The sequence below is a fragment of the Atta colombica genome, unplaced genomic scaffold, assembly GCF_001594045.1.
Source record: "Atta colombica isolate Treedump-2 unplaced genomic scaffold, Acol1.0 scaffold282, whole genome shotgun sequence".
Taxonomy (NCBI): Eukaryota; Metazoa; Arthropoda; class Insecta; order Hymenoptera; family Formicidae; genus Atta; species Atta colombica.
The window spans coordinates 51850-78960 of NW_017259384.1; the positions used below are offsets into that span (position 1 = coordinate 51850).

The following is a 27111-nucleotide window of genomic DNA, read 5'->3' on the forward strand; positions in this document are numbered from 1 at the left end:
AACCATAAAATTTTTGTAGCATGTCAGAAATAAAATTTTATTTCTTGCTTATATTATATATTGAAAATTTGAATACTAAGATATTTAAAAATGTTTAACAATTTAACAATTCCTCAGATGCAATTATTTTATGGATTAAATAAAGATTCAGATATACTTGTTTTTTTTCTGCCGTACAAATAAATAATCAGTTCAATATGTTATTTCTTTTTTTTAGATAATAATCAAAAATTTTTTGTTTTATTTACTATTATCAAAAGCTTTATTATAAATACTTTGTCCGGTTTTTTATCTTGTTTCTATTTAATTCTGTATTTCAATATATTTCATTTGCAAATATTTTCAGGAAATTATTAATCAAAATCGTGTTCCATTTATCAAAGTTTCGTATAATATCAAGAATAGCAATTTCTATTTCAAAAAAGTTTATAATACATGCATATTATGTCAAAATATGTAATGCTTGAAATTTAACTAACCTTTGTTAATTATTCTTTCAAACTGCAGCGATAAATTAAAGATTCTAATATGATTTCTGGCTTTTATTTAGGAAGGGGAGGGGGAGGGATCTACTATTTTATCATTTATTTATCTAGATAATATGATTTGTTCCGTGAAAAGGTCTTTTTTTATCGGATTTTTTCAAACATCTTTCGGAATCGTGTTTTATTTCATGAAACTTATATTTTGAAAAACGTCTTATTTTGAAATTGGAACTATGCAATGTTAATTAAATTTGTTTTGCCATACACAATATCAATTATCTGAATTATCAATTATCAGAGATCGATTATGCAAAATGAGCATGCCGTCGATAACAGCAGAGAAAATCATATATATTCATGTAAACAATGACATGTTTATATTATATTGTTATCGAAATTTTGAAATAAACTTTTGTTGAGTTATTGTTAACCAAAAATGGAATTTTTGTAAAAAAATTTGCAAAATGATCGAATAACTAATTCCTTATAGAATATTAAAATGACAAAATTCTGTTAAAACAAATTTCATGATTGTTAGATAATTTTTTTATTTCAAAGGCATCGATTTTATCAGATTAATATATTATTGTTCAAATTGTTCACGTAATTTATTACTTTTTCTATTTTTCTATTATTCTATTTTTCTATTTTTCTATTTCTAATTATGTATACATTCTCGTCTATAATTCTGTTTTCTAAAGTACCCACTACATTGATTCATTAGAAATTTGTTAATAGCAACAAATTTAAACAACTTCAAGTCTTAGCAATTAAAATTTATATTAATCATAAAGCTGTTGTAAGTGTAATATTTTCATAACAAATGAAAATTTCTTTCAAATTTAAACTTAAATATTCTCAGCTTGAGATTAAACGGCAATTTCAACGAGACGATGAGTTGACAAAATGAGAAAAAAGTTTTTACATGGATTGCTTCGGAATATTCAATGTCATTGTCATTTTCTCTCTCGATTATGTCGCGTTCGGAACTAAAGAAAATTTTCACCTGCTTGGATCTGCACATTTTTGATCGAAATTTAAGCCCGCTATTATGTTACGAAGTTATATCACAAAAATTTCGATAAAATACATCCTTCGTGTAAAAGCTTTCATGCTCCTTGTTAATTTGCGGTATATCGACAGTTTTTGAGGGGACATGACATATGGTTGACAGGATGTAAAGGTGTCTACGCATGCAGATTTATTGCGGGTTTAATAAGCAGCGTGAAATGAAAGAGTAGATCAGAGATTGAGTCGGTACAGAAACAGCAGTTTGAAACTAAGAGTTTTAATGTGCACACACGATGTGTTAATTTAATTGCATGCATTTTAGTTTACACAAAATTAATTACTGATGGATCTGTACATCTAATTGTTAATCTATGATCATCTGTGAAAATACGAGCGTTCTTTGGACATTCATAAACGCACACGATCAGCAACTGAAAACGTTCTAAAAATCTACAAGTGACAGAGTGAGAAATTGAGAGCGTGACCGTGATATCACTACTCGCAATCTCGAAACGAAGATTATCCAAATGATTTTAGTATCACGGCGAGTTGCAAATTGTACTCGAACGATACCGGCAAATTTGGATTCAATCTGCAGTTGTCAATTTAATTATTCATATGAAGATTTCACGAAACGTTTTCTTCGTAAAGAATCATTATGCTGTATTGACAATATAACGTAATCGGTAAGGTCTCAACGGACGCGTGTGAGTAGTGATAACGCCGTTAACACGAGAAGCAGTTTGAGGAGAGCGATCTATTTTTAGACGAGTACAAATTTCGAAGGATTACTATTACACACAGAGAGCAATTTTATCAGACATAAAAGAGATGATACAAAAGCAGCGAAACTTTCGAACACAATGGCGAAAGAGGAGATAAGACGAGCAAATTTCAAGTCACATTTTGGGGTGGGATATTAGTGCCTGGATAGAGTAGGTCCGAATGATTAATACGCGCGTAACTCGGAATTTCGATCGTAGATTCACGCTATTCTGTCTCGCGAATTATCTCAAGATACCTCCGATTAACTTTACTTTTAAGTCTCTCTTGGTACGTTGTGGCAATTTATTGTTCTCGTTTTCAGCAATTTGATCATTTTCTACCTGCCCGAAAATTTTCACCGGTATAGAGTACTATCTGATAAAATCAGAACACCATGAAAAAAAAAATAACGTCTCTGTTTGTTACCGCACGCGTGAATCTAGCAAACATGCGATAATTAATCGCGCGGTTGAATAAACATGTATTATGCTTTTCAATTCGAACTCAATTTACTTTGAATCTCTCATATAAATTTCTGAAACGAATCAGTCAGCGAATCCAATCGCTTCCGGTGTTCTTATTTCATAATAAATCATACTAATCGACTATCTCATTCGCGAAAAATAAAGCGAATCGAAAAATTTGAACTTTCAAAATTCCATTTTGAAGACATCGATATGTTCGCCTGCCTAAAAGACACGTAGCGGTAATTACAAATTTCTATAACAACATTTTCTATAATAATTGCCTGCAAACATATTTCTTTCAGAGCAGAATGTTAATAGAACATATTTTTTTTAGATGCAAAGTATGATTCGTCCAATTTTTCGCGTGTGACAGTCGATTTGTTATTTGGGAAGAAGTGCAAATTTTCGGTTTCACGAGGCAGAACGTCGAAGATCCGCGAAGGCCGAAAACCAGATTTTAGATGACTTTTAGTGTAGTCTATCGAAGCACCAAGATCACGTGTTAGCCAGGACAAAAACCCGAAACTATACTCACCATCGTGGGTGGTAGACGCTCCGATCGGATCTGCGACAGAAAAATGATGGCGATCGCCGTTAGATGACTGCAGTTTACTTCCTCTTCTCTCTTCTTTTCTTCAATCCCTCCGGATCCTCCTCGACCGTGACCGGGATGGTCGATCGGTCGAAGAAGCCGAGACTTCTTCTCTGCACTGTTGACCGTGATGCTCTGAGGTCATTGCAGCCCAGGCGGGCCCTTATATACTCACTAGGCCCTTCCTTCGTTGCACATGGTGGTTGATGGAGGCCCTTTAGGGGAGGCTCCTGGGAAAACGGCTTTACGCAACGTTCCTTTTCAGATCCTTCCACTCCCTTTCTCTGTCATCTTTTCCCCTCGATGATGGGGAAAAGAGATCACGAGACGAGACGAGAAGAACACGTTCGCTCCTTACCTGTTTCTGCACGTAACGTGCGCAACGTGTTAGTTTCCTCTCCCTGATATTCTCCACCGAGGGGTGTCCTAGTTGCCTCCTGAAAATCTCGAAGGGATCGAACGGCCCTTGTCCAGGTGCCGGCAGAAAGATAAATCGAGAACTCTCGGAAATTTCTGCCAAATGAGATCTCTTCGCGATGGTAAATTCGATGCGTGAAAAATATCTCCAGGTGTCTAAGAATTGTCTAGAAGTGAGATTTATTTAATTCGCTTGTCTTGTTAGAATTAAGAATCAGGAAGAGCGTAAATAGAATCTTCAAGCGGAACGACATCAATCTCTGGCCTTTAAATCTCATTGTATATATTTATATTGAATATATTTATATAGAATTAAAGGATATATTCTGAGCGGTACAAAAGAGATCATTTTTTTTTTTAATTAAATAACGCATTTATAATACTAAATTTGTATCTATTCGGACACAGCATTAATTAAATAATTCTAAATTTCTGAGTTAAATTATAAGTCAAACATTCTCTTTTTATCTTTTTCTATTAGCTAAATTTGCAGATCTTAAATAATTGTCGATATTAAAGGCATAAATGGAAATACCCTTTTTTTTTCTATTTAAAATAATGCATCTTCGGTGCGATTATTATTCTTTAACCGTTATGCATATCCCGTCCTTTGCAGGACGCAAAAGTTACCGGTTTAACGTTCGTATGTTACGGCAGCTAAATCGATTTTCTTTTTTATATATATCTCAACGATTTCTTTAACCCTTTAATAATAGCTGTGGATCCAGTTATGTGAATCTTATCTTGACCGTTTCTCGTAGAAACTTTCTCATCTCTTTTCTCTCCCCTTCTTGAATTTTTCATTAACGGTATGTGCATGTATGCATGACTGGTATGACTTGTACGATGTACACAAAAAGAAAAAAATCTTTTTGAGATGACAGCTTGTGAGATAATTTTATTAAACTTACCTACAAATGTTGTTAAAATTTTCTGATCGGACTGATGTGTCAGTAAATAGCTAATAAGAAAATAAAAAATGTTGCTGGATAATTTGCTTATATCTGTATAAGCTAACTTATATCTATACAAGCTTATATCTATATAAGCTAATTATTATAAGATATTAATTTAAACTTTTTATCATATATTTATTCTTAATTCTATTTAATTTATTTAATCAATTTTTAATTAATAATATATCCTTTTTTCTCATTTATTATATGTCTAGCTTATTTTTTTCCCCGTTAAATTAATTCTTGTTTTCATTCCACAATCTTTCATTAAATTATACTTTTATATTCTTTAGAGTTTCAATGGCTGTGTTCAAGTTGGCAAAGCAGCTAGTCTATTCACCGAACATGATTGGTTTTATAGAATCCAATCGCAATCACATTCAATTAGCGCATTCACGTTCAAAAGCTGGCCGAAGCTAATTTTTCTCTAACATACACAAATAGATATAGATGTATAATTATATACAAAAAAATATATAGATGCATTCGGAGAAACGCTATTAACGTTATTTATGTCATTAATTGTATCCTTATTTTAATGAACGATAAAGATGAAATAAATAAATAGCACTAATAGCATCTTCTCGAATGCAGCTATAATATGTATGTATAATTGAATTACATGCAATATATTATATGTTTACATACAATTTATTTTCTTACGTACGATTCATTGCAAATGATTATACATACATCGTTATACATACATATTAAAGATGTTTCAAAATTTGTGCCCGCGTGATATTTTATGTTTAAAACAAACAACTTTTTCCTTTAACAAAATTGCGTCCGATAAATAATTTTTGCGCTTATTTGTTAACTTCAACCTCTTTCCTGCAAAAATTATTGTTTATTTACAAACTGTGTTGGTATTATTTTTTTGTTTTTATCTTCTTAAATAATATTTGTTCTTAAATAATATTATCTTCTAATATTCCTCTTATATTAAATTAAACATATATTTAAATATCGTTTAAGATATTTAAATACGTTAAATTTGACACAAATTTTCCATTGGTATCCATAAAATAATATTTATATATTATTTATATAATATAATTTATTAAGCGATGAACATTAAATTTAATGTAGTATATTGTAATTTGTATCTGAAAAAAATGATGTTATGTTAATAGTATTATTTTTATTAAAAATAATCTTGTTAATTTAGTAACACTATTAATGAAATAAATATGTCATGCTCTTTTAATAAAATTTCATTTGTTTCATAAATCGACTGTTATTAATCAACAAGATTATTTTCAATTAAAATAATGCTTTTGTTATAACATTTTTTTCAGTGATAGAATATAAATTATAGAATATATATTACAATATATAATATAATATATATTACATTATGCATTTGGAGTATTAGCAGCGTTATTTGTATTATTCTTAGTCTCGTTTTATGTTTAATGATGAATGATAAAAATAAAATGACACAAAGCTACAAAAATACAAATCTTACTCTGGGAAAATATAACCAAGCTGTTGATTTAAAGAGCGACCACCCTCGATCAGAATGTTGATTTTTAAGAACATAGACACGCGCCACCCGCAGCATGCGATATCCCTGATGGAAATTGATTCGTCAACGATTCAAGCAAGATCGACGTGAATCATTCGGAAAGTTAAATGAATTCTCGTCGACGTGCAACGTTAACTATGCGGGTACCAACTAGTCATTGGGGGAGATTACCGGGATAGATAATTGGTTAATGTACTCCCGCTATTTTCAGCACGCTTGCTATGATAATATAAAAACGGTGATCAATTTATTTTTACCCTATATCAGAGTTACTTTGCGACAGAATTTTGTCTATCACGAAAGTTTTACGTGTTGATATAATGCATTCCAGTTTTGTGTATTTGAAAGCAATCGATCAGAGATAAGATCTTTAAATAAAAGATTTTAAAATAAACAACATAAAAAAATATGCTATTTGAAATGAAAAGTAATTTATCCTGTAATTTCTATTTACGATATTAATTTATAATTATTTTAAGAGATAACCTGCCTTTAAAAAAAAACATTTAATTTGTAATGGCGAAAGATGTAAAAATTTAAAATTTTGCACATTTTAGAAAATAAAGTCCTCTTTTTCTTAATTTCTTCTTCCAGTTTAAATATGATGTTTATTTTATGTTCATATTTCTTCTTTCTTACTAAGTAGTTTATTAATTTAATATATGATATTACTATCTAATTCCATTTATGATTATATTTTAAGATTGAAAAAAATTTCAGCACGTTGTTTGCAGAATTATATATGTAGGGGAAACCGGAATACTATGGGTCATTGACTGTTTAACATAATCTAGAATGTTTAAGTTAATACTACTGGTACGACTATTACTTCGTTGCCCATACTTTTTATCTAGGTGGCAATGATTAAATTCCATTGTATTGAAAAACATTGAGCATTAATAGTTTTCGTGGTGCAATGGTAACTTTTTAACCGCAAAAAAATGTTTTAATATTTTTTTTGTAGTAGAAGATACATATATGAAGATAAGGTGCAACTTTTTGCGCATCTTTTCTCAATTTACTATGTTACAAGTAATCTAACATTTATTTTTTATAATTTTCTATTAAATATATAATTAAATGTATAATTGGGATACTACGGGTCATATTGGATTGTCCGGAAAGTTCGTGCCGAAAAAGATTTAAATTTAATAAGTATATACTAAATATAATTAAAAAATATACTAAAATTTAAATCTTTCAATTTTCCTTCAAAATCGGCACGAACTTTCCGGACAACCCAATACATTATAATACATAAATATTCATGATAGAACGAGACAATATGGAAAATATATATACTAAAAGGGCAGTTATATATTTCTAAGCAATTAATTTTATTTTATCGTAAATAAATTTTTTATTTTATATTAGTGGTTATTTCTTATTTGTTTTCTTATAACTTTCTATTTTATTATTTAATAATTATTAATTGTAATCATTATTTTATTGTATTAATGACTATGTTAAGAATGCGTAATGCTATAATTGAAAAAATACTTTTCAACTTTCGTCACCGTTATTTCTTGCATAATCCTATTATTTTGTATGTGACTTATAGTACTGCGGGTATGGAGGTTATATCTTAAAAAATGTTTATTTTTTTTTTTAAAACAAATAAATATTTACTAAATATATTTATTAAATTTTAAAATATGCATTATGCTTTAATTATTAAAAAAAATATATAGATACAAACATTTTTATATTTATATTTAGATGCACTTGTAAGAGTTTGAATTTTTGTGATTCATGGTCTCTCCTATATAAAAATTAATATTTTGAAATATTTATTGTTTAAAATACTAAGATCCGTTTTGACCGAAAATATTTTTCTTGATTTATTCTCGTTGATCTAATATGAATTTCTTCTTTCTCTTCATTTAAAAAGATTTTTAAAGATCTGTATAGTATTTGAAAAGTACCGCACACACAAACATATTTTCCTTATTACGACAGCTCTGAACATCTTTATTATTTTTAATTTAAAGAGACGAAAATATATCTTGGAAACGAAAATAGTTTGAGTTTAAAGGGACTTGTAAAAATTTCTTTCTAAGATACAATTTTCTTGACTTTAAATTTAACGACTTTTTTAAACTACTCCCTCTCCCCATATTCTTTCTCTTTTTTTCTGTAACTCGATTTCTATGCTTGTCACGATTCATGATTATTGTAATGTCGTGATTACTTATTATTTCCGATAAGGCAGATGGCCGGAAATACAGTCCAGTTTCTCGATGCGGCACGGGTAGTTATTTATGCAACACTTAGCGCGCGACCCAAAGGGTGGCTGCCGAATCTGGGGTGGGAAACAGTGCTTTGGCATTTTTGCATCCCCTGCATTCTCACGCAAGCGCTGATACGAATGGAAAGCTACCTGTGCGAGAGTATCATTTTTCAGACAGGTATGCACACGTGTATGATTCGTTCATTTTTATGGATTTGATTGTGACATTATATTGTATAATATATTATCATAAACAAAAAGACATGATATAACTGACAATTGTCTTGTTAAATTAATTTGTAAATTTATAAGCACTTGCTACACAGATATATTAGGTGTAGTAAAAAGAAATCCATTATTTTTTCATTCGATTTCATGCAAAAATAATGGATTTCTTTTTACTACACCTAATATTTACAGCAAGTATTTAATGAATACAAAATTCCGAGTGAAATGGATAACAACAATAAATTATTGATAATAAAAAATGTGAATTACTATATAAACTGTGAATTATCAATTTAAGCACTGAGTTATATATTGGGTTGTCCGGAAAGTTCGTACCGCAAAAGATTTAAATTTAATAAATGTATACTAAAATTTAAATCTTCTGCGTTTCAATTTTCCTTCAAAATCGGCACGAACTTTACAGACAACCCAATATTAAATCTTTCGAAGTTTCTTACAATTAAATAAAGAGCTAAGTATATATAAATTTTGCGATTGATTAAAATATAATAAATTTCATTCTTTTATATGTTCAAAATAAAATAAAGTCATTACATAATTTTTGATAAAATAGAAATATATCAAGCAACATAATCTTTATATCTTTCTACGAAAATATTAATTTTTAATTTGTAGTAATTTTTAATTTGGAAATTATAAATTAGTGATTTTCTAAATTATTTTTTAATTTGTAGATTCCAATAATTTTTTATAAATTGACAAATTTTTATTTTATTCGGATTAATTAACAAATATCATTGCCTTTTTTCTCGGTTTCTATATCAAGAAAGATTAAAGATTCGCAAGTTATTTTAAGATTCATAGCCTATTTCGCCTGTCGTATAGTGAAGGGAGAGCACGTTATTTCTTGAACCCTTCGACCTCGCGACCCTCTAGGCCTTTCTAACCCTGATCCAAACTACGGGTGCTATTGCACAGTCGCTTGGTTTCATACATTTCTATACTCACATCTGCCTTATGTTCTCACGCTATTTTCCTTCCAGCTTAGAGTCTCTGAGTAACGACGATAAGCTTTCCCAAGCAGAACAAAAAATCATGATAATACAAAAGTAACGTCAAATGATTATTAAATCATTTTTCGATTCATGATAAAAAAATGATCAAATGTAATTTTAAAATTTAATTTAGATACGCACTGTTTTAAATATTTTACAATAATTTAAACTTATAAATTAATACATATTTTAAAATTAAAAACATAATATATTAGGGAAAAAGTTCGTGGCGTTTTTTTAATGCCATCTAATGGAAAAAACGCCACGAACTTTTTCCCACACTTAATATAAGTACAAAATGTTGTTAACAATATATGAACTGAATATAATATTGCTTAATTAAAAATATTCTGATCGATAATCTCTTTCGACAAAACATGCAAATAATGATTGTTCATATTGATGTGTAAAGATACGTCCATTAAATTAAATTTTTTCACTTTAAACGATATCGAAAATATATAAAGGTATCATTAAGGTGCCATTACATGGGAGCGTGAAACGTCGAGCGTCGAGTATCGTGAGCTTACTATTCGCTAAAAACTAGTCACATGATCAAAAATTGAACAGCAAGCTCACGATGCTCGACGCTTGACGCTGCCATGTAAAAGTATCTTTAGCTGAAATAGACTCGAGTAGAGGGAATGCGCAGTGTACTTATCTACGTATATGTGCCATTTACGCTTTCTGCTGTTGCGCAGCCCTACCTTCTACTTTGATTTCGCGGGACTCTCCTCTAATTCAAGTGTATTATATCATCGAACGAGTTGTTGCGAGTGCAAACCAATGTAAATGTACAAATTACTATCAATCGCCACTACGCAATTAATAGCAAATCCTTAATGTTCGCGACGACTGATGTAACGTGTCGATTCGTAATCTATCTATAATAGAAAATCCAGGGAATCAAAAGAAAAAAAGACGAAATTAATATGTGATATTAAACTGTGCTGTTTATGCTGATGTGATGCTGTTATCATGAAACCGGTAAGTTTATAGCAATGTGATAATTTTAAGATTAAGAAAAAAGTTGTACACGGCAACAGAAATATCTGGCTATAAAATTGTACGCGGAAAAGGCAATTATATATGGTCAGGCATGTCTGTCCTCGTATGTATGTACACTTCTACACACAGGGACATAAATGCATAGGATATGTTCGCTTTTCACGCTCACACGCTGTACGTTTATTATTTCAACCAGAGCCGACAATTTATTTCGCCCGTGTGGAATTTTTAACTAACGAAAGGAAGGGAGGGGGGGAGGAAGAATACAAAATGACGACCTATCTTTATTTTTTATTTATTTTGTGCTATTTGTTACTCGTCCCCTTTTTATAATTGAAAATTGCAATCCTTTGTCTAATAGTAAGTAAGGGATCATTTATATTGGCCATAATTGTATACTGTAATTTGTAAGAATTGATTTCCTAGAAGTCTAGGAAATCGCGACAACAGAATAAAGTGAAAAGCTGCAGAATTTAGAAGATGTTTACTTTATGATGGAATCCAAGTATTTAAAGATCTTCCTAAAAATATTTATCAAACTTTTTTATTGCTTCATTCAGCCATATACATATTGTTCTATTCTTTGTCACGATTGAAATCATGTTTTGTGGATTATTTATTAAAACAATTTATTTAATCAAATCGCTTACATTCTAGATAGTAATTTTCTTATATACAATGTACATTCTATTGCTCGTCTTGCCGAAGAATGTAAAAACTACGGCGCTTTAGAATCATTTAGTGCTTTTTCTTACGAAAATTATCTGGGTATTATTAAAAAGATGCTTCGATCAAACTACAAATTTCAACAACTAACGTGATTCAGAAGTAAAAGGTATATTAATTGAAAACATTTTGCTTAATTCAAATGAATCGATTTTAAAAGGCCATCATTAAAAGTAGCCGAAATTATTGAGGGTGATCATCATAGAAGTAATGTGGAAAAAAATAAGCTTAAACAATAATGAGCCTGACAAGTATTTCTCCACTATTTTTGGAGAAATCGTATCAAATATTAATATTGAGCAAAGTGTAATTCCAATTGGGTAAAAATTTAAACAATTACACTTTTATGATTTCCCTCTCCCATCGTCTTCTATTGGCATATATAAAATTGCAGAAAAAGAGAGAAGATACAGTATTGGAAATTATCACATGTAAAAGCCAAATGTATAGCCATTCCTCTTGTGGATGGAATTCTGTGCATATCTGTGATCAATTCCAATGTCTAATAATTTGTATACTGCATATGTATTATGCTTACATTTTTTGTGAAAAGGTATAAATAAATTGTTTACTAAAAAATATTAAGAACAAATTTTTTATTATTTATTTTATTCACGATGAGTTATATGAAATGAATATTATTCTTTTGGATATTATCTTTTTTAATGGAGAAATTATTAAAATTTAAACATGTAATTATATGTTTTTGCGATTGATTAAATTTTTTAAATATTTTAAATGTTGATGACATTTAATTAATTTTACAGTATGCCGTAGTAAAATTTGGAGGAAAAGAGGAAACTCTGGCGGTTGTACCCTCGTCATGGATTAATGAGGATAAGTTGTCATGTAGATGGCCACCAAAGAAATTCTCTAATAACAAAATTATGCGATTTATTATGAGTTTGAAAGAACCTACCTCTGAGTTTAATAATCATCCAGCTACAGTTATGCATGAGTATGGTATATGATTCATATTTTTTCTACGTTTCTATAAAATTAAGCTGTGTGTGAATGTATTATTAAGACAATACGTAGTGATGATAGAGTCCCTTATTTCACGTATGTTATTTACACTTGTATCTCGCGAATATCCACGACGTATAAATGACACATACATGTATATAATAACAATTGTTTTTTTTTAACAAGAAGCAAGAAATTAATAGAAGTATAGCTAGAATGGTTACTTGCTTTAAAAAATAGAGATTATATTATTTCGGAAAAAAATCCAATTATGTTTTGATAGAATAAATTCGATTTGCGCTCATATCTGTCTTATTTTTTATAGATAAATATCGTAATGCTCTTAAAGCATGCAAATTAGCCGAAGACAATAGTGATCTTGACACAGCAGTAGAGGAAACTAATTTAGAAAAGCCTAGAAAAAAACGTAAAATCATAAGTTTGTACGAAAAGTCAAATTCAGAGGAGTTAAATGATGAGCCTTCAGAGAAAGCAAAGAAAATGTCAAAAAAATTCATTCATTCCGACAGTGATGAAGATAATGAAATATTGAACGCACAAGAAATTACAGAAAGGTTTACAGAACTTCTAAATAAAAAAGGGGATTTTCCAAAAAAGAGCAATGAAAATAAAATAATTGATGAAGTTATAAAACTTCTACATAGAAAAAAGGATTGGTCGAAAAAGAATAATGAGAGTGGAAATCTTCCAGTCAAAAATTCTTTCCTGAAATGTGACGAAGATAATATCATTCATAATACATCAGTAGATTTTAATGTTGCTGTAAAAGATGTAACACTGCGTACTAAACAACATTCTAATAACTCGCTTCCTGCAAGTGAGGAAAGTGAACCTATTGCCTCTAGCAGTCAATTGGAAACAAATATATTATCTGAATATGGTGAGTACACATCTCAATCATCAGTGAGTGATTAAGATTGGAAACTTATTAAGATTTTCTCATTCGATTATTTTATTTAGATTCAAATAGTGATGAAATTTTTTCTGAAAGAGATACTCTTTATAATATTAAAGCTTTTTTCGCCAAACCATCAAACATTCAAGTATCTTCGGCTATACAAAATGGTTAGTAATTTATTTTTATTTATATTTAATATAATTTTCTCAGAAGAATTCTCTTGATAAGTAACGCGTTATTTATAACGCACGTTACCGTTACAATTACTTTTTTTCCAGTAAAAATTGGTAACGACGTTATATTTCCTTATAAGTAACGATATCTAGTACAGCAACGCCTCCAAAGTTAAGAAAGCGCTTTTGAACATTATTGCTTTACTAGAAGACAGAATTCTATATTTTCTATTTATATTTACAAAAATTTGTATATAATCTATTAATGTTAAGAAAAAGGTAACAAAACTAAAGTAATAATGACTCATTAATTTTTTAGTAACAGTAACGTGTTACTTTTGTAAAGCCTAAATTTTCTTAATTTAATACATTTATTATATATTATTTGGAACTTTTCGTAGAAAACAAATGTGGAAATTGTAACACTCTGTTAAAAGTTGTAATACAGCTGAAGGAGGAAATAACGGAAACATTAGATCATGTGAACATGTCACTTTTAAAAGTGTATAGAAAATTAGATCTTAAAGATCCAGCATTTATTAAACCGATAGGTTTGTCTGCCTTACCTCTCAAGGATGAAGAGGCTTTTCATGAATTTGAGGAGTTTCTCAAAATTGATGATAATTTTTTCCTTACGGTACAATCTTTTTTATTTTTATTATTGTATTGGTCATTTTTGCTAATTTTATTTATTAGTAAATAATTGAAGTATGTAACTATAAAAAATATAAAAGAATTAATAACAATTATATATTTCAGATTGACTACTTAATGCTATTGATGCCGATTCGAAAGAGCAAAGAAAAAGTACTTGTAGGAAAATTCCTGGGAAAAATATTTTCAAACTCACTGGCTAAGATTATTAATTATTCTGATTCAGGATCTGTAAAACTAAAGCTTCAAGACACAAACATTCTTACAGCAATTGAATGTAAATTTCGAATTTCATTGAACTTTATCTTTGATAATATACATTAGTAACTTTAAATCATTCTTTTTTTTAGGTGCTATTATCAAAAAGATCCCATCATGCGATGTAACAGAAGTGCATTCGAAAATTATACGATGGTTGATCTCCACAAATAACCAAAAAATGACGGGTGCTTAAAATTTTTCCAATTTTTTTTGAATTTAATGAAAAAACTGTTTTATTTAAAGTCTAAAAAAATTATATTTATCAAAGCCTTAAACGGTCTAGCTGGATCTTAAATGCTTGTATGATTCTTGTGTGAATTTATATACTACATACGTAGTTTCCAAAAACGCGTGCCAAAATTTTCGGTCTTGAAACGCGTTTTTGAGAACTACATACATAAAACTACATACAAGATCCAGCTAAACCGTTTAAAGCTTTGATTTCTATAGTTTGTATTCATATAGTTGTGTATCACACATATACGATCCTATAATATATTAAATTATATTTATTTTTAGAATAAGTAGGAGAAACTAGGGTTAAAAAAATACAATTTAATATAACATCTATATAAAAGAATGTTATAAACAAAATATAAAAATGTAAGAAAGAGATAAAAGTTAGTAATTATTTATATTACAAAATTCTATCTCTCTTTTATGTTTTTATATTTTGTTTATATTATAACATTTTTTTTATATATGTTACAACTTATCTATCCCTATTACTTTCAACCTCAATCTCTTCTATTTCTAGTAATATTCTATTTTTAAGGATAAATACTATCGCATTATAACAACTGATTTTTTAAATTATATTTCTTAAATTTGATTAGTTTTTGCCTTTTTACATTTATTTGAAATTCTTTTTATTAAGAATGTAAAATTAAATATATAAAAAGTTATAAAGTTATAAAGTTATAAAGTTTAGATTATAATTAGGGTTACTTTGTTTATATTGAGTAGAACATACACCAGCTGAAATATTGCTATTTCATTTTTTTTTTATATGCATATATATATATATATATATATATACACACACACACTTCCTTAATAATATATACACAGTTACAAAATTAATTGTCTGTGAATTTTTATATAAATAATTTCTTCAGACTATTTTTCAAACTAGTGTAACAACATTAATTTCATAACTAATAGTCATCCAAATATAAATATGAATTATTAATATGCCGTAATGCATGCATAAAACCACAATTTTTAATATGATAATTGTTTAAACAAATCATCAATGTAATGATGTATGGATAATTAATTTCGTAACTGTATATATGTATGTAAGTATGTTTTTTATTGTTAAATAAAGTATATGTGATACAAATTTTATAATTTTGGAAGAATATCTATTTTTGATGTGCTGATATTCTAATTATATTTTCATAAAATACACTTTATATTATATAAATAGCACATTAAAAATATAAATTTTACAAAATTTATATTTTTAATGTGTTATTTATATAAAGTATTATATGTATATATAGTGTATATATTATATACAATATATATATATATATATATATGTGTGTGTGTGTGTGTGTGCGTGCGTGCGTGCGTGCGTGCGTGCGTGCGTGCGAGCGTGCGTGCGTGCATGTATGCATGCGTTTGTGTATATGTGTGTGTGTATTTATTTGTTCAAATACAGCCCTGGGTAAAAATTATGCAGACAGATTAGTTTAGTTTAGGATAGGATGTCTGTTGATTTCTAACTAACAGCAGTCAGTTTTGTTTGTAATACAAAATTATTAATGCCAATTAGTATTTGTTTCTGACTGTAAAACTGCTTCAACTGCCAATACTGACAGCTGCGGATAAAACATTATCGCCTTAAAGAGAATGCGTCTATTAGAATCTGTCGGCATCCTATCGTATTCTTATTATGACTGCATTTAAAAACAATTACGTATAGAAATTAACAGTATTCATGCGTGTTTTATACGCAGCAATTTTTATTTCAGTATCTATCTGCAAATACATATGCTAATAATAATAACGGTTTCTGTCTGTGTTCTATTCGTTACGATTTCTGTCTGCATCTATCTGCAATCGCGTTTGAAAATCCTAATCATTTCTGTTCGTGCTTTATACGCAATGATTCTCATCCGTTTCTACCTGTAACCGCGTCTGAGAATTCCTATGGTATATTTCCGTCCAAGTTCTATACGTTACGACTTCTATCTGTGTCTATATCTAGCTAAATTATTACAAAATCTAACTATTTTCTCCCGGAATGTAATGTAAAAAAACCCATATATTACATTTTTTTAAATAATGATATATTTACATATATTTACAGCTTGCGCCGATGAGATTGAAAATGCTACAAGTCTTGAGGGAAAAAACACTGACCCCGTAGGTTTTATAAGAAAAGCTGATAATATTGTAAGTTAGAATATGATATATTTATTTGTAAAAATCTAACAAAATCTGATTACTAATATGTAGTTTGTTTCTACTAATATTCATTATAAGTTACAGATACATTTGGGAAGAAATGTATGGCTGCCAAAGGTGACTTATGAGTCTGCCATTTGTACGAAATCTCATATGATGGTTGTTAAGAATCTTGCACTTGCAGTCTTCGGACATAAGGTTTTACAAGCTTCAAGTATAAGCGGCAATACTAGCAACAAGTATAAAAATCGAGAACCGAAAAAAAAACTGGACGAAACGAAAGTTCTTGCCATTCAAGGTATGAATTTATTTAAAAAAATAATTTATTGTTTCAATTTCTTTCATTATTTATTTGCTTTATGCGTAATCAATTTTCTTACAGATATCTACCGATATTGGTTAATTAATAATCAAAAATACACGGAATATGATGCACGGATAGAGAGTCGTAAGGTATCGCTTTACATCAGCAAAAAAATTAGCGAACTTAATCGAAACAAGCTTGAGAAGAAGACAGTGAAAGGTATTTTTTCATATTTCATATTATTGTCTTAAACAGTCTTATTGCATATTGTATATGCCTTTTGTATATTATTTGTATAGATGTTAGAAATTGATGCATGCTGTGTAATACTTTAGCTTGCTCTTATTAACAAATTGATCGATTTTATTATACAGAGTGTTCAGAGTAACGGTCTGCATGACTTTTCAGATACTTCCGACAGTTTAAAAAAAAAAAGTTGAAAGGTGAATATTTATCTGTTTCATACAGGCTATAACATGCAATAAAAAATATTAAAATGTTTATAAAAAAATTCGTCTTCAAGACGAATTCAAATTACTACTAAAATGTCATTTTTATTAATGTTTTATTGATTTTATTGATATTTAATATCAAATTTGCATCATTATTTATAACAGCAACGCTTATAACTTCTGACTAGATATAGAACATAAACATATATACACATATAAGTTACAGTTTTTCTTTATTGATTTGCTTATAATAGTATTCTTTGCTAATGGATATTTATGATACATGTATATTATGTACTTATTTAATAAAATATGCAATAAAATCAAGTTACATTAATAAAGATGACATTACGGTAATAATTTGAATTCGTTTTGAAGACCCTTACAATATTATGGAAAAAAAATTGTATGGTGCCATTTAAAAAATTTAAGATTTTGAAATTTTTTAATTTTTTTTTATTGCATGTTATAGCCTGTAAGAAACAAATAAATGTTCAACATTCAACTTTTTTTTTAAACTGTCGAAAGTGTTCGAAAAGTCATGCGGACTTTTACACTGAACATCCTGTATAGGAAGGGAGAGAAAGGAGGGAAAAAGAGAGAGGGGGAGAAGGGGAGGGGAGGGAAGGAGAGAGAGAGAAAGAGAGGAGAAAGTCCCAGCAAACGAGAATGGATTAAAATGAATTGAAATTTTTTTTTTTTATTCGAATGTGTACTTTAAATAGCGAATTTTTACTTTTTTTTTATTTAATTGGATTCAATTAGATTCAATTGGATTAAAAAACTGCTTTTCCTATTCAAAATTTTGAATTGAATAGTCACAATGCACAGAAAAAGCTAATATTATTTTTAGATTGAAAAGCATAGAGATACACCATGCAATTCCTATAAACGAATAAAAATGCATTCAGGATTAAAAAGCATTCATTTTAATTCGTGAATTTAATTCGTGAATCATTCGTGAATCAATATTTTTGGAAATCTGAAAATCCATATTTCAATTCATTTCAATCCTTCCATTCTCATTTGCTGGAGTGTTAATACACTGATTCATCTTTAGAGATTACTATTTTCTAAAAGAAAATTTGCAAAAAATCAGTAATTTACGAAAATGAAATAGCGTATTATTAATGAAAAACAGTAAATATTGTTGCTGATAATCCCAAGTGCCCAGCAAACGAGAATGGATTGAAATGAATTGAAATGGATTCAGATTTTCAGAAATATTGATTCACGAATGTTAAAATAAATACTTTTCAATCTTGCATTTTTATTCATTTATAGGAATTGCATGGAGCATATGCTTTCTCTATGCTTTTCAATCTAAAAATAATATTAGCTTTTTCTGTGCACAACACACACATTGTGAATACTATTCAATTCAAAATTTTGAATAGGAATGCAGTTTTTCAATCCAATTGGATCTAATTAAATTCAAAAAAAGTATTTAAAATTCGAATAGAAAAAAATTTTCAATCCATTTTAATCCATTCTCGTTTGCTGGATGTAACATCGAAGTCAGTAATAATACTTTCACTTTTCACTTTTTAATAGTATACTGTTATATTTTCAAAATTTTTTGTGCATTACCATTGTTTCAGAAGCAAACAATGATGATTGTAACAGTATTGACGTTTCTTTCGCAGATACACAAGAAGATATCGGTAAAGTAATACTGGATGCTTTTCAATTGCTTGACACATATAGTTAATAAGATATTAATTACTACAAATTACTGAATATTGGTATTCAATAATTTTGTAAAATGTCAAATATTATCAACTTTACAGAAGAGAAAAATTGCTTATTTTTTTCTCATAAAGTTCTGAGAATTTTTTCATAATTTTTTAGTATCGTATTTTTTTATGTTGGTAAAAATAGTTGTTAAAAAAATGCAGTACTGAAAAGTTGATAAAAAATTCTGAAAAAATTTTTAGAGCTCTATGAGAAGAAGATAAATAATTTTTGTCTCTTGTCATTTTTCTGTAAAGTTGATAGTATTTGAATAAAAAATTATTAAAAACCAATCGGCAATATTTAGTAATTAATATCTCGTTAACTATTGCAAAAATTGCAAAATGGTAGAGGACTTTTCGATTCAGTTTAGTCCTCTCTATATACACAAAAGCACTTTTAACATTGTTTTTTTGTGAACTATATTTATACACGGTGAGTCATTTTAATCGAACCAGGCAAATATCTCAAAAAATATGGAAGCACTGAAAAATGAAAATAAGAGGAACAATCTCCAATGACCTTGATCGGCGGTACTATAACATTCGAACCTTATAACTCGAAAAGTACTTAATGAAAAATGAGAGTTTCTATTTAAGACATTGAAGATAACTTTCAAACGACTATCTAAGATCAAACCAATGTTACCATTTTATATTCACCTTTAAACCATGTAACTTTTGTCTGAAACATTTTTCTTTATCTTCCATATTTTTCGATATATTTGTCTTCGATTATAAATGATTCACCCTATATAATTGTAATATGTAATCGTTGATTATTGTAATTTCAGAAGCAACCAACGTCAACAGCTCAACAAACAAGAATGGATTAAAATGGATTGAAATTTTTTTCCATCCGAATGCGTAGTTTAAATAGCGAATACTTTTTTTGGATTTAATTGGATTCAATTGGATTTAATTAGATTCAATTGGATGCAATTGGATTGAAAAACTGCATTTCCTATTCAAGATTTTGAATTGAACAGTATTCACAATGCACAGAAAAAATTAATATTATTTTTAGATTGAAAATATAGAGATATGCTCCATGCAATTCCTATAAGTGATGATAAATGATGAATAAAAATGTATTCAGAATTAAAAAGCATTCATTTTAACATTCGTGAATCAATATTTCTGAAAATCTGAATCCATTTCAATTCATTTCAATTCATTCTCGTTTGCTGGGAGCGATTACGACGAAAGCGCTGCAGCAAAATATTGAAAATATTGAAAATATTGAATAAAAAAATATTACATGAAATATTACATAAAACGTTACATTATTATATTATATTTAGTCTATATTTTAATAATATTTGGAATAAAGCTGTATACAAAATATGTATGAAATATGTATGAAATATCTGTATAACATTTAAAAAAATGAATATTAATAAAATATTTATCATAAATATTCTGTGCTGTCTGGGATATGCAGTTAGATATACAATTCTACAGTCACATGCGGATAAGAACATATTTGCATTTACGTATGCGATAAGGTGTGTATGCAATTACAGTCAGAAACAGATATAATGCCCGTATTTAACGTCAGAAATGGATAAAGTAGGTCATCTTTATATACAGATGCAGATAGATATTTTATCCGATTCTACAATCATGTGCGGAATCGCACTTGCGTATATTATATATACGAATAGAGTTCCGTACTACTGTAGAATCATATGCAGAGATCCTTTCAAATCCCACTAAGGTTTTTTAATATCAATTTGAAGTAGTTAATTTCAGGTATAATTATTATAAATGTCTTAATAAAATAAAATTTGTAATCCTTAAATATAAATGTTTTTTTTTTCCGAATATTAAATTAGTGTCAGCTCGAATCCCATCCAATCTAGTTATGATTTTAAAGTACGCATTAAAAGAATTGAAAAGCATTCATTTTCAAAAACATTCATGAATCAATATTTCTGAAAATCTCAATCCATATCAATTCATTTCAATCTGTTCTCATTTGCTGGGATAGGAGCATATTTATTCATATACAACATATGATTATATAATTTTATATAATTATATGATGCATTTCAATTTAAAAATAATATTAGCTTTTTCTGTACACAACACACACATTGTGAATACTGTTCAATTCAAAATTTTGAATAGGAAATGCAATTTTTCAATCCAATTGCATCTAATTGAATCCAATTGAATCCAATTAAATCCAAAAAAAATATTCGCTATTTAAAATACTCACTCGGATAGAAAAAAATTTCAATCCATTTTATCTATTCTTGTTTGCTGGGATGTGAAAAATTTTTCCAGATATTATTCCAAACAAAACGATTCACATTCCAAAAATCATAAAAAAGTCACATATATAATGGAAAAGTTACATTATCGTTTAATTAAGTTATTGAATGAGGTCATCTTGACTTTTTAAAAATGATTATTTTTTCATTTTGATGTTATTTTGATTTTTGTACAACTTTTGGTTTTATTTTATTATCGAGATGCAAAGGATTAAGCCGATGTTCAGAAAAAAAAAAATATTTATTTCTATTATTGTGTAAAAAGTTAATATTTTTAAGAATATTTCCCGATTGGATGGATAGTTATTTCAAAAATTAAATTAAATAAAGAGAACAGAATTTTATTTCGAAAGTGTTCAAACTTATACTCTATTTATACGTTTAATAATATTAATTTTTTTTTAGCGTCCAAATTTGTTTCTTATATCTACATAGATTTTTTATTATATTTCAATAAATATCAAAATTAAATTATAATTTAATCCTTCATGATTAAAATGACCCCTTTAATCAATCATTTTTTTTACTTCATAGGACGTAACTTGTGAATATGGCAGTCGGTTAAATGAACTTTGAGATCATTTTGATCCCAGAAAAAGTATATAATTAGAAAGAGTTAAAGGAAGAAGATTCAATCAATCTATTTTTATTTCATATATGTGATAACAAAAAGTTTTATTTTTCGGAAATAATAAATAAAAAAATATTATAAGTATCACATCAAATTTGAAATAGATGGAAAAGATATTATTTTGTAAATCATTATAAAGAAAGAAATCAACAATTATCTGTAAATAACTACAAGTAATAACGAATCGCAAATTTTTTTTTTGGATTTGATTTTTTTACATTTAACGTTATTAAATATATACAGAAAAAAAATGTTAACTCATGTTTCGATAATTAAATTAAAAATAATCGAACAAAATTATACTTTTTTCGCACACTATTCGTTTTTATTTGATAATAAAAATGATATTCAGAATTCTTCTATGGATAATTAATAATTAATAGCAATAAATAATGATACTTTTATAAATTACTAGAATTATTTTTGTTACAAATGAAAGACATATATATTAATATTAAGATATTTAATTATAACTAAAAATGAAATTATAAAATAAAAAATATATTTTAATTCGATATTACTTGATACATTCACGATTTTTATTCTTTGTCTCTTTTAAATCCTAAACTGCAATAAAAAAATTTTTCGGCAAATTTTCAAATAGTAAATAATTATTTTGAACAAGGAATAGGGAAATGTAAAATGATACAAAAATCAATATAAATGTAACAAATAATACGTTGTTTCAAATGTTTTAATATTTAATAAATCATACATAAGATTCGGGAAATTCGAATGTTACGTCTCGTCCAGTCAGTTGTTTATATACCGAAGCGAAAGTATCGACCTGTCAAAAGATGAATTAAAATTTGAATCACATTATAATATTAAATGAATAAAGTATATTCTGTATAGAAAATGGGCAGAAAAACTCAATAAATGTACCTTATGTTCAATATTCGTTTGTTCATTTTTGTCCAAATGAACTTTGATAACTTGTGAGCCATCGAGTTTTACTCGAATTCGTTTACCCACAATCTCTACAGGATAAACAATATCCTCCAACAAAGCGTCATATACCGAAGTTAACGTACGACTAAAATATAAACATAGATTATATAACGTTAATCAGAATTCGAGATAGTGCATGTATTGAATATTAAAATAATCAGTTTTTACAAATAAATAAAATAATAATAATACTGCAATAATAATAATATAATAAATAATAATAATAATACAATAACTGTGGACACATACAATAATTATGGCTTGTTCTCTTTGGACTTCTTACACGGTACAGTTTTTTTCATTTAAAATAAATCATACAAAAAGTGCCATGATTCAGCAAAAAAAGAATAAGGCCAAAATCTATTTTCTTTAACTGAACTTCTTGAGAAAAAAAATTTTCTCTTTTTTTCCTCTCAAATCGTAAAAAGAAAAAAGAAAGATAAACTGTACAAAAAATTCAACTAATGTCCATTTTTATCAATGTAGTTTTAATCTCGATTCAATTAACCCTTTATCTTTTTCTAATTCTAAGAATTAAAAAAGATAAAGAGTAAATTGAATGAAGATTAAAGATCATCAAGATCAAAGCTCATTCAAAAGATAAATAAATCTATATTGATAAAAACGGATAAAAAACAGACTTATAATTAAATTACACTTGTCAAATTATATAAAAACAAATATTACATTTTCATTTTCTTACCTTCTAGGACGTTTTTGCTTGTTCTTTGTACGTGTCTTTCTCGTCGGCTTCGGTAAGATTTTACGTTCGCCGACGAACATTACATGCTTGCCAGAGAACTTCTTCTCCAGCTCGCGTACTAACCTTGTTTGAATCTTTTGGAAAGCCTTCAGTTTTGGCATCGGTACATATATGATAATCGACTGTAAAAAATACAAGCAATTCAATAGTTTTTCTTCAAGGGTATTAAACAGAAAAATACACATTAACATACAGCACAGAAGCTTGCTGTAATATTGCTGCAATGTTTATAATGTTATTGCAATATTTATGCTTATATTTATAATCAGACTTTACATTTAAAATTTCCTTAAATTTATCTCTAGATGTTTAGTAGCCAATAAAATAATTCATACAATATTTAAAGATAAATTTAAGGAAGGAATTAAATATAAGCTTTACTATGAATATAAGCATTAGTCTGTTTCCTGTGGCTATTTAAATTAGTATATTCTTTTGAGGTTTAATTAATTAATTAAAAAAATTGAGATAGATATATATTTATATTTGATAAAACAGGCCTGTCCAATTTGAACTCCAGAGCCAAAATGCAAAGCCATTGATGTAAAAAAATTCAATCAAAGATCTTAAGAATTATAAACTGTTGACTAGCATCACTTAGATGCTTATCAACATTTTACAGTCTTCAAAATCTTACCCACATTGAATCTTTTTGCATCGATGGCTTTGCGTTTTAGCTCGGGAGTTCAAATTGGACAAGCCTGTGATAAAAGCAAGAGTTCTAATGCAATCTAGTAGGAATAAAAAACAGACCTATAGCTGGAATGATTCATGCTGTACGAACATAAGGAATTGAAATTCACCTTCTTATTATTTGTTTCTAGTTCCTTCGCCTTGGTGATGTAAAGTTCCCTTAAATGCGACTTCAAGTCGCTGTTCATCTCCAATTCCAGAAGAGCATTGGAGATGCTCGCCTCAAATTGGTCGGGCTCCGAGCCACCGCTCTTAATTATCTTTGCATTAGCCGTGAACATCTGAAAGAAATTTCGAGGTTAGGACATTGTTTACAAGTAACACCCGATACCCGCGCAAGACATTCGTCAGGACGTCGGATGACAGCAACAACTCCAGCATTAACAACTCCTGACGTAAGAATAATAGTCGATAGCGCGACAGCGTAGCATTATAGTAAACGCGAGGATTGCGGAAAACCGACGAAATCCGTCGTAATCATGCCTTCGACGCGCGATCTGGGAAAGATATCAATCGCTTCACGTATCAGGGACTGTCACGAACTTTCTGGCGTCGTGCGACACAGAATTTCATACAGCGTTATACATAATAAAAGGCCGCAAAGCTAAATGCTCGAAAATGCCCACCTTGTCCACCTGGCTATCACATGAAAAAGAGGCTGGGATAAAAAGATAGCTAGAATGAACCTTTATGTGTCTTTCCAGTTCACGAGTCGCTGGTATTGACATCGACTGGCCATGTCGATTCCTTTCGCGCCAAGCCTTAAAACCCACTCTACAAATGTGTACTCTCTGCTTCTTTATTCTTAATTTTTACTACTTTTTATCTTCTGCCTCTTTTACTTTTTCTTTTTTCCTGCTATTCTTCATTAGAAAAGTTTATGTAATAAATGAAAGACTTCAGAATTATTTTGGAGAGAGGACTATTTTTCGGACTGCATATTTAAAATCTTATTCTGACAGCCAATCAACATACGAGAATCTCGCGTAAGAGATTTTCTAATGCGACCGTTCATCTGAATTTCAGATACGCTTTGTTCTAATTACGAAAGAAATATCTATTTTCGTGTGTTAGTGTTGCTTTGCGAAATTCTTTTTTATTGAATTTCAAATGTTTCTCTAAATTCAATATAATTCTACGATTTTGTATAGTCTCTTAATGAATAGTGTTATGTTTTTCTAGTCTGTTCCAAAAATGAGGCGAGAATTATTTTATTGTATGTTTAAATCTTTGAATTTTTAAACATTAAAAAATTTGTATTATTTATTTAATCACTGTACATTATCACTGGACATTATGTAATCAATGTTATCTAGTAATTTGTTGTGTAATTATACTTAATTGTACATATAATGGATAACAGCAACACGGATGCAGCAAATAGTCTGCATGATTTTCCAAATACAGGTATAATCTGTGATAAATGAATGACAAGTTTGAATGTACACTCTGAGAAAAATATAGTTTTGACAACTCCTAAATTAACTCTAATAATTTAAGTATTTGCAACTAGTTTTACGAAGTAATAAGAACTAAAATAGTACTGAATACTATATTTTTATAATATTTGATATTACTTTGGTTCGTATTACTTTTTAAAACTAGTTGCAAGTATTTAAATTTTAGCATTGTACTAGTTACTACAACTATATTTCTTCTCAGTGTAATAATATTTATTTATAATTATTATTTTTTTATTAAAGTAGCATTAGTGGAAAGAAATATTATGCCACAAGGCATATCATTAGTTGATCCAGCCGCTGTAGCAAAATCAAGTAAGCAGGATTTAATGGCACTGGTTACGGAAATTGAAAAGGTATAATATATGATATCTGTGTAATATTTATAATTAAATTATTTATAATTTAATTATAATAGTTTTGTATATTTACTAATTTATTTCTTTTTATATAGGCAGATAACTGTGTAAGAGCTAATGCATGTAACAAATTACAAGTGATCACAGAACAGATTAGATTTTTGCAAAGACAGGCTGAGGGTATTTTGTTGGAAGCGGAACGGAACGCTAAGTTGCATCATGTATCTTGCAATTTCGTGAAACAACCTGGTCACATCTATCATTTGTATCAACGAGAATCAGGACAGCGTTATTTTTCCATGCTTACCCCAGAAGTAAATATCTTTGTATCATTAAGTATTTTTGTAAAATCTAACTTTTCTTATTGTATCTGTAGGAATGGGGTAGTTCGGCTCCTTCACAGAATTATATGGGTTCGTTTAGATTAGAACAAGATCGCTCCTGGACCCCACTGTCTCAACTACAGGCGAAGAATGATGAATTGAAATTGATCGGAAAATTCTTACCTTCCGATACAACTGCGAACACTTTTTTACAATCTGTCATGTTAAGTACTAGCATGTAACGTAATTAATAAATTTATATTGTTAAGTAATGAAAAATGCAAACTAGAAAAATAACATACTAGAAAGAAAAATTGGCAACTAAATTATTTCAATCTGA

The 27111-nt window shown here is 28.5% G+C and overlaps 3 protein-coding genes across 6 annotated transcripts in view; 1 reads left to right on the top strand and 2 right to left on the bottom strand.

Annotated features, from left to right (window-relative positions):
* Positions 1-4556, bottom strand: part of LOC108689934 — a 12482-nt gene extending 7926 nt beyond the window's left edge. Inside the window, exons 1-3 of the mRNA XM_018196926.1 lie at positions 4441-4556; positions 3679-3904; positions 3264-3455 (exon numbers count right to left, since the gene is read on the bottom strand). Of these exons, the coding sequence (XP_018052415.1) occupies positions 3264-3455; positions 3679-3904; positions 4441-4556 (534 nt within the window). The remainder of the gene's footprint in view (positions 1-3263; positions 3456-3678; positions 3905-4440) is intronic.
* Positions 4557-22883: 18327 nt separating this feature from the next.
* On the bottom strand, positions 22884-25357 carry LOC108689943 (40S ribosomal protein S7-like). Of its 2 annotated transcripts, none has more exons than XM_018196935.1 (5): positions 25256-25357; positions 24740-24910; positions 23877-24058; positions 23108-23258; positions 22884-23009 (listed from the first exon to the last, which is right to left on the bottom strand). In XM_018196935.1, the coding sequence occupies exons 1-5, from the start codon at positions 25355-25357 to the stop codon at positions 22932-22934; spliced, it is 684 nt and encodes a 227-aa protein (XP_018052424.1). In that variant the 3' UTR covers positions 22884-22931. The 2 variants fall into 2 exon arrangements, with proteins under 2 accessions (XP_018052424.1, XP_018052425.1); XM_018196936.1 differs by lacking the exon at positions 25256-25357 and adding an exon at positions 25113-25134.
* Positions 25002-27053, top strand: LOC108689944 (uncharacterized protein C1orf50 homolog). 3 transcript variants are annotated; one of them, XM_018196939.1, is made up of 4 exons: positions 25002-25024; positions 26333-26445; positions 26544-26762; positions 26825-27052. In XM_018196939.1, exons 2-4 carry the CDS (start codon positions 26356-26358, stop codon positions 27011-27013), a joined length of 498 nt encoding a protein of 165 aa, XP_018052428.1. In that variant the 5' UTR covers positions 25002-25024; positions 26333-26355; the 3' UTR covers positions 27014-27052. The 3 variants fall into 3 exon arrangements, with proteins under 3 accessions (XP_018052428.1, XP_018052426.1, XP_018052427.1); XM_018196937.1 differs by lacking the exon at positions 25002-25024 and adding an exon at positions 25905-26036 and having other exon boundaries at positions 26825-27053; XM_018196938.1 differs by lacking the exon at positions 25002-25024 and adding an exon at positions 25918-26036 and having other exon boundaries at positions 26336-26445; positions 26825-27053.
* The last annotated feature ends 58 nt before the right edge of the window (positions 27054-27111 follow it).

What these genes read in the sequence shown, in the direction of transcription:
- LOC108689943 (XM_018196935.1), bottom strand. Translation starts at nt 25,357, where the DNA reads ATGTCAATACCAGCGACTCGTGAACTGGAAAGACACATAAAGGTTCAT. An exon ending in AAGCAAAAACGTCCTAGAAG is followed by an intron (nt 23,259 to 23,876) that starts GTAAGAAAATGA and finishes TTTATATTTTAG; the next exon opens with TCGTACGTTAACTTCGGTAT. An exon ending in AAACGAATATTGAACATAAG is followed by an intron (nt 23,010 to 23,107) that starts GTACATTTATTG and finishes ATCTTTTGACAG; the next exon opens with GTCGATACTTTCGCTTCGGT.
- LOC108689944 (XM_018196937.1), top strand. Translation starts at nt 25,982, where the DNA reads ATGGATAACAGCAACACGGATGCAGCAAATAGTCTGCATGATTTTCCA. An exon ending in GCATGATTTTCCAAATACAG is followed by an intron (nt 26,037 to 26,332) that starts GTATAATCTGTG and finishes TTTTTATTAAAG; the next exon opens with TAGCATTAGTGGAAAGAAAT. An exon ending in TGGTTACGGAAATTGAAAAG is followed by an intron (nt 26,446 to 26,543) that starts GTATAATATATG and finishes CTTTTTATATAG; the next exon opens with GCAGATAACTGTGTAAGAGC.